General features: G+C 35.4%; 1 protein-coding gene across 1 annotated transcript; it reads left to right on the top strand.

The window, feature by feature from the left end:
• The first annotated feature begins 3093 nt into the window (after positions 1 to 3093).
• LOC100185334 (conserved oligomeric Golgi complex subunit 7) lies at positions 3094 to 7904 on the top strand. Its single transcript, XM_002128305.4, has 7 exons — positions 3094 to 3870; positions 4116 to 4276; positions 4571 to 4661; positions 5164 to 5291; positions 5440 to 6068; positions 6597 to 6715; positions 6795 to 7904. The coding sequence occupies exons 1-7, from the start codon at positions 3613 to 3615 to the stop codon at positions 7704 to 7706; spliced, it is 2298 nt and encodes a 765-aa protein (XP_002128341.1). The 5' UTR covers positions 3094 to 3612; the 3' UTR covers positions 7707 to 7904.
• The last annotated feature ends 574 nt before the right edge of the window (positions 7905 to 8478 follow it).

Below are 8478 nucleotides of genomic sequence, written 5' to 3'. Positions count from 1 at the left end.
GAAAACTACTGTATCATTCTTATCTTATTATCAAATGAGTAACTGTGAAAGGAACATACCATATAGTATAAAAGCATCAGATTTTTTTTTATATATAGATTTGTATATTGTAATAGGATATTAGTTGATAATTACGAACGTACAAAGCACATCATCGCTGAAAAATCAATACTTTAGTATTTTTGATGTAAAATAACGATTTCCGTTGTCTCAGCTGTTGCCTAAAATCAATACATTCATTCGAACAACATAAGATGGGATTCCTCCAACATCATAAGTTGGGAGTAAGATGGGACTCTTAGATATGCACATATATTGACCCATATTTATATTGGTAATATAAAGTTGTATTAATGAAATGTTTTACTGTTCTTTCAGGTGTATATATCAAATCACATGAGAAATTCATTCTCGTCCAATTGGGTATAGTAAACAAAGAATTTTTACAAGAATAAATAACCTTGTTCCCACTACTTTAAAAAGGCAAGTGTAATTTTTTCAAAACACGAATATAGGAAATGTGGAATTCAGGTGTTAACTATATTCTATCTTATCCCGCAGTATTATACTTAAATTCATGAGTATGCTGGCAAATAAATTACTGAAATGAGTCGTTCCGTACATTCTGTTAAAAAGTTCATGTTTTCTTGATACCTTACCGATCGCGTTTTTTTTGGAAATTCTCCAAATTAAAGCTGTTTTGCAAAACATTTTTCTTCATGTCAGACTGTGCTTTCTTGTGGAAAGGCCAGAACATGTTTTTCTCCGCAGTAATGTTCAAATCGACAGTAAAATAAAAATCCCAGCAACACCAGAAGAATAAATATGGCAAGCAATCCTCCAGTCACAACAACAGTTGTCGGCATTTTTAAATCTTGCTTTTTCGTCAATTTTACTCAACAATCTATATACATACTACACATAACACTTTACCTAAAACATTCCATGGTATATGTGCCTGTAGGCTTTTCTAAAACAAAATTACCGCTTTGAATAATCCATAGAATTTACCCACTACTTTAAAATTGTGCATATTAAAATTACTACGTTTTTAATTCTGCCTATTTTTTCTCAGAAACCAACTGACTGCACCCTTTCTGCGCATAACAAAACTCTTACTGTGTATATTTTATTCACTCGGCATTGCCATGCTGGCTTTAAACCTTATTCAAGCTTGCAATTTATTTGAACATGAACAGTCCTTGGCGAGAAAAGAGCAATCAATACGTGCAATCGAAAAAACATCGCTGTATTGCAGCGCTTTCCATGGATTTCTTAGTACTGTTGTATACTGTCGGAACCTATACACCATAGTAATGATAAATATATACCCATTATGCCTCGATCTACTGACTCTACTTTTATTTTGTCCGGCGCCGTGGTATAGTGGTTAGCGCGCCTGCCTGTAACCCAGAGGTAACGGGTTCAAGGCTCGATGCCGCTACCATTGTGGGCGTATGTGTCCTTGGGCAAGACACTTAACGGCAATTGCTCCAACCCAGTGGTTACTAATGGGTTGTCTAAATTATCAGAAATACATAAAAAAAGAAAAAAATCCCCCCCAAAAAAATAATCACCCACAAAGTAAGATACATGGTAACTCGTAAGCTGGCACGAGGTGTTAAACCCGTGTGATAACGACTGTCGTTTTCCGGCCACGCGAGGATAAAGTAAGTTACATTCATTCATTCATTCATTCATTCATTCATTCATTCATTAGGTCCACAGAAAACGTAATATTTTTTCCAAAAAAGTTACCTATATATGAACATCGTACACATGTTCTATACTGCATCCATTATTCATATTTGTACATACAGTTTATTGACCCAATATGTTCTAAGATTTGTGAACCAAAAATTCGCCTAAATATTTTAAGCAACGAAGTTTTTGACAGAATTCAAACAGACAAATTTCACGCTAAATACCTTTGTATCATATAAAGCGCAACTGTTGTAATTTGTTGAACTTATCGATTTCCCACCGCGAAGTTGAAAGTGTTTGATTTACTGTTAATGTTTATGGCACCCGGAATGTTATTAGAACTTTAGAAGAAAAAAAAGGGTGGGGTATGATGTGATAATCTTATTTTCTCACTCCATTTGCTAAAGTAAAGGTAGAATATTTACAGAATTATACAGTACCGTTAGGATAAGATGGAACACCTATCCAACCATCCTGATTGCGTTTTAAATAATTAACAGCACTCTATGGGACTCATCGGGATGCGGTTTTATAATTGGACGAGGAAACAGAATAAAAGGTGTCTTATTTTCCCCCAGCCTACTCTAAAAGAGCGCTGTTAATTAATAAAATCACAGTTAGGAAATATGAAATTTAAAAAAAGCTTTTCGTTATACGTACAAATTTAAGGCCACTTTATCTTTAAAACCAATTGATATTGCGCATACGTACAACTGCGCACATGCACACGCGGAATTACGCACACGGGAATTTTTACGTATGTGCAACAACAAGACAAAAAAAATTTAACAACTCTAATTTATGTATAGTAACCTTTTTTTTATTTCGACTTATATTTAAATAAATATCTGCAACCACGTGCAACCAAAGCTAATAGAAAAAATAGTGTTTTTATGACATTTTTAGGGACGCAAAAATGTGGACTGCTGCCACCAAGCGGTATATATAGATAAGTATTGAAAATAATGTTGTCATGTTGGATTCATCAGCAAATTATGTATGGAGTATTGTGTGTGACAATATTCAGACAGTACAGCTGTACACATCTAGTACGTTATTACTTACTTAACATTCAATTGTGGGTGCTAGTGAAGAATCTTTCCCCCACCTTATTTGCTATAGGGGCTATAGGGGTTAGTAGTTAGTGGTTATAGGGGTTAGTGGTTAGCAAATACGGGGAGAGGGGAGATTTGGCGCTATTGAAGAGTCTCCCCCCACCTTATTTGCTAACCCCTATAACCACTAACCCCCTAACCATCAACACCTAACCCCCTAACCTAGGGGTTAGTGGTTAGCAAATAAGGTGGGGGTAGGGGAGGGAAAAGATTCTTCACTAGCACCCAATTGTGTATTTTTTTTATTTACAGTTACCTTTAAGATATTTTTACTAAACAATTAGTGGAAAAACATGTCTGACAAAACTGCAGAGAAAGATAAGAATGAAACAAGTGATCTTGGTTCGTTGGAAGAAGATGATGAATTTGAAGAGTTTCCAGCAGAAGAGTGGAGTGCAGCGGATAAGGAACCCGAGATCTTCTGGGAGGAAAACTGGGATGACGATAACATTGAAGATGACTTTTCAAAACAACTTCGATCAGTTCTTGAACAAACTGGGCAAATGAAATAACCCCTCTTGTATTCGTGTTCATTTCATGAATTTCATCTTTTATATTGTGATAATGTATGGAGCTTTAACGGTTAAGATTGTTGGGCATACTGAAATGCATTAAAAAATCCTAAACTATAACACAAAATTGATTTGTCATTTTTTTGTCAAAATAAGTGTAACTTTTGTTTTAACATGTACATTTAAAATATTAATCTACCAATAAATTTAAACACTGCAATCATTTGTATACAATAAGTTTTACTACAAAACTACTTCTGTTTCCACCGAAGGTGCTCAAAATGGATTTTTCTAAGTTTTCTGATGATAATTTTGATGTGAAAGAGTGGGTAAATGGTGTTTTTCGTTCTCAAAAAGATGAACAGCAAAAGGAAGCTTACACAGCAACCCTTGTCACCAAACTACAACGTTATATACAAGAAGTAAATCGATCATTGGAAGAAATATCTCAACAAGCAGTTGGTAATCTACCAAGGGTACTTCGTGACGTGGAAACATTAAAGAAAGAAGCAACCTTTCTATGGCAACAAATGCAACAGGTTCAACAAACGAAGCTAAATCAGTCAAGAATTTAAATATATTTTTACAATAATTGGGATACTGTATTTTTTTATTCCTTTTGATTTTTTTGCCTGATGTAATTCACAGTGTTTGGTTAACATTTTAAACGTATTACAAAATTCCCCTAATAAAGTGTTTCTATTTGGCATTATTGGTTTGGATTATGAATATGTAAAGCCTTAACATATAAACCTAATGTATTTACCCATTTACCATTTTCCAGGTCAAAGAAGAAATTCGAAGTGTGGAACAACGGACTTCACATTCTATGGAGGTTTTGGTTAAAATTGACAGCGTTCGATCACGAGTTGAGCAAGCTTCTGCTGCTTTGAAAGAAGCAGATAACTGGTCAAGTCTTGCTTCAGCTATTGAAGATATATTCCGGTATTGAATTTCTTATTATTACTTTTGTTTTTATATATGATGAAAGTGGCATTAAGGTTTACTGTAGGAGATTGTTTTACCATGGTTTTATCTTTTTTCTTGTAACCAAAACGACAAAACACAATTTGTGCCAATAATATTTGTACTGTGTTAAGCCCAAAAGTCCTATTACATACACTAAAAAAGAAAGTTTTTTGCATGTTTTATGTAATTAGGTGCAATGCATACACATAGTTAAGTTTTGCATTTTTGATTTGTGTTAAAACTGGTTACTATTTTATGGTTTTTATTCAGCTCGGGAGACATTGAAGCGGTTGCAGCTCAACTACAAAGCATGCAAGCCAGCTTAGTTGTTTTAAGGAACAGTCCAGATTATGATGATAAGGTAAATCAGTAAGCTATAATCGTCTTATAATTCATAGATGTATTTTGAGTTTAAATTTTATTTTTACTTGTAATGTGTACTCATGTTAGTACTAATTGATGAATGTATTGTTTATAAAATTGGTTGAGGTATTGTATTTATCTGTTGTGGAAGTGTGTGTCCCTAGTAAAGACACATAATATCTATGGCCACAACACAGGGGTTCATAAATGGGTTATTCAAAATTTGTCTGTACCAAAATAAAAAAATCCAACAAAAAATAATCAACCCAAAACTTACATAACCCACTTGACCCGCCGTGTAAAAAATAAATAGGTTGTAAAAAATAAATAATACACCCACTGCTTACATACAGAATGCTTATACTGGACATTTACTGGGGGTGGTTTACTGGTTGGTGGTAAAAAGATTATCCAAATTTATTAATAACTTTTAAATATATGTAAAAAATCAACGCATTAGTTTTTTAACACCTACATTATATTTTTAAATCCTATTACAGGTTTTACACTTGGAAGCATTAAAAAACCGACTTGAAACTGCAGTAAGTCCCAGTGTGGTTGCTACTTTCATGAATCACAACACTGCTGAAGCTAATAAATATCACACAATATTTCGAAACTTAGACAGGTATGCAGTATTATAGTGTGTTTTACTTCTTTTAAAGTTTTTTTATAATAAACTACAGTTGATATACAAGTGGGTAAAATATGTTTCCCTGCTGTAGGTAATTTTTTAGCGTTGATTGTAAGGTATTTGAGTCTAAATTTTATTTCAGATTGGCAGAATTTCGAAATTATTACCTGAAATGTCATCGTGCACGTGTGAATGGAAAGTGGCAGGAGATCGTGTCTGGTGAAAATGGTGACTCGAAACCAGTGACAGAAACTACAGACTTTGCACTCCTCGGTGAATTCTATGAACTTCTACTGTCTGTGTGGCACACAGAGGTTAAATGGTGCTCTGCTGTGTTCGGGAAAATGGAGTCTATTTTAATTATTGGTCAACTTCTCTTGGAAGTCACACTGTCCGTTGAATATGGTCCAAACACAATGATAAGCAACTCAGTTGCTGGAACATCGGTTGAAAAGTTGGATATGTTACAACGAATGTATACAACCACCAACACTTTCACTCAAGATCTTAAACAAGCATTATATCGTGATGGAGGTGTTAGTGCTTTTGATGACAGTATGCTAAGCAAGTTATCTGATGCATTCTGGCATCCATACATCACCCATTTTATGAGATATGGAGAGATGGAAACAGAAGCCTTGCTTACTGGGCTTGCAGATGTTAGAATGGATTCGCGAGATTTAATTGATCTCACCCAACTTTTGGACTCCTCAGTAAAGAAATTATTTGATGGAGCTCAAGCTTCTGTTAATAGATGTGATAAGTTAACAGGTAACATATGCTCAGTTTCCATGGTTTGTCTTAAATGGTCGTACCAGCGCCAAATAAAATTTTGTGTATTGATGGAAATGCTCTAATGTAATCCAAGAGTACCACCAAAGTTTCAAACAATGAAATAGCTTCTGAAAAAAAAATGCTTGTCAAAACTGCAAATTCTATCAGTGGAGTAAAAAAGGTTGGCTGCGCCTTTTTATGGAAAATCCTTTGCTTTGGGAGCATCAAATCTTTTATACTCGTTTTTTTGAAATTCGATAGTACCATTAGATCACATTTGAGTATCTCTATTCATATACAAACATTTTTATTATTATTCGTTCGTTTGCCTCTTCAAGTAAACTAACTGTTAGCTTGAAAGCAGTCTTTTGCTTTATTGGCTAACCATGTTGATGTTGAGTTAAAATATTTACTTGCCCATTGGTACAATTAGTCCTGTGCTTTTATATTACAAATAAATAATGTTTGTTAAGGCCAACCTGCTTTGAAAGATTACCAGTAGTGTAACAACAATATTTTTAACAGGTTTTCTTGGTGTAGCTGGTTTAATTGATGCCATAGAGAAATACATCCCAGAATATTGTGACCGCTTTGCTCGTCAGTTGCGAACAATAGCCACATCTTGTGGAATTAATAAATCCATGGTATGAGAATGTTAACAAAACTTGGCTACACATTAGACAAACCATATTCTCTATTCTTCACTAATTATTTGTTTTTCAGAAATCTGACAGTGACGTCACAGAGGATGAGGATTGGACCGTGTTCCAAAACTGTTCCCGTTTGATTTCCACTTGTGGAAAGTTACTTCTACGTTTTAGTTCCTTCCATCAAACCTTCTTTTCATCTCTTCTCCTTGTTGAAATTACTGATAAGTCAGCTCCATGGAACCGCTACAATTACCTCAAATGTGGGGACCCTGAGATTTTCTCCGCTTTTCGTGGATTGGTTGCGTCAGCTAATGACGACTCCACTATACAATTCTTTCCTAATGCTAAACGTCGAATTCAAGACCTTAACCAACAAGCGCAAAACCTTGCGTTTAATGTTGCATTTGCGCATGTCAAGCGACAGCTTTCTTCTTTACCGTTTATTCAAGAGGACCATGAAGATGTAAATGACGCTATCATATCTCAGAGCGAAATGCCAATGTTCAGTGTCTCACCGAGTGAAAGAGCAACGCACATCGGTCAGTACCTTATGACTTTGCCACAACATTTGGAACCCTTTGCCTTATTAGACACTGGTAACGACGATCGTGCATTAGAGGTTGCGTTGCGTAATGGTAAACTTCCATTTCCTGCTGTAGCTGTTGAAGGTGGGGCAGAAGAAGAGGATCTTGAAAATATGGCAGATATGTGGCTTGGTTCAATCGTCAGGGCAACAGAGCATACTTATGTTGAAGCTGTCAGTCAAATCCCAACTCTCAGTCCTGGCTCCGCACGCCAACTTGTTGCAGATTTTGACTACATGGCAAATGTTGTTGATTCATTAGGTTTGTCAACATCCAATGAAGTACTGCAACTCCGAGAACTGCTTAATGCTCAAAACAGTGAGGATTTTAAAAAAGCTACCATTAAAGCACCACATCGCCTTAGTTCTGTTGTATCTAGCATGAGAAAAATGAGTATGTGAAGAAAAGCTTTTGATGCCGCAGTAACATGTAGAAATATATTCTGGTGCAATATTTAAATGTATTTTGCGTTAGGGCAGCTGTGCGAAGTGCCTAGAAACCCTTACAGCTGTCCTGATAATGTTGTATAAGTATACTAGTTCATTTGTTATTCGCTGTTATTAATATGGCATTGTGAATTATATTCGCCAGAATATTCATGTGGTCGTAGTGTGACTTTATTAACTAAATCCAATTTATCCTGGCGTGTCGTGATAAGGCAGTTGTTATTACATCTAGTTTTCGGTATTATAATATACAGTCCGTGCCCCATACGAGTTACGACGTTCGTTATTGTGCAGGTGAATATTATTTTATTTGTTTGGAATTTATGGCAGATAATCATGGCGCCCTCTATAACAGGCCTGGACACCGTCGGCGCCTCTCTCGAAACTGGAGGCGGATGGTTTTGCAGCGCTTGTACGAGTTGTAGACAGTTTTAATGAGTTCCTTAACGAATTATCGCATTAGATAGTGTTTGCTCGTGGTTTTAGCAGTTAATACAGTATGAATGTTTAATTTATTATTCAGTTTACGCGTATTATGTGTATAAAGTAGACAGTTGGTTATTTATAGTTGTGTATAAGTAACGAATGGCCGCCGGTGTAAGATTTTCCAATCGTACCCATGAGGTTAATCCTAATGCAATCATAAGGTTTTTGATTAAGTAAGGTCTATCGCCAGGAGTTTCATTATACATGCTCTGCTGCTGCACTGTGTTTCAAAACTACAAAA

The sequence above is a fragment of the Ciona intestinalis genome, chromosome 1, assembly GCF_000224145.3.
Source record: "Ciona intestinalis chromosome 1, KH, whole genome shotgun sequence".
Lineage (NCBI taxonomy): Eukaryota > Metazoa > Chordata > Ascidiacea > Phlebobranchia > Cionidae > Ciona > Ciona intestinalis.
Note: the sequence above shows the minus strand (reverse complement) of the source record. Positions and strands in the feature narration are given on the sequence as shown.

Bases quoted from the DNA above. Each gene is read 5' to 3' on its own strand.
- LOC100185334 (XM_002128305.4), top strand. From the start codon at position 3,613: ATGGATTTTTCTAAGTTTTCTGATGATAATTTTGATGTGAAAGAGTGG. The intron at 6,069-6,596 runs GTAACATATGCT...TATTTTTAACAG, and splicing joins TAGATGTGATAAGTTAACAG to GTTTTCTTGGTGTAGCTGGT. The intron at 6,716-6,794 runs GTATGAGAATGT...TTTGTTTTTCAG, and splicing joins GTGGAATTAATAAATCCATG to AAATCTGACAGTGACGTCAC.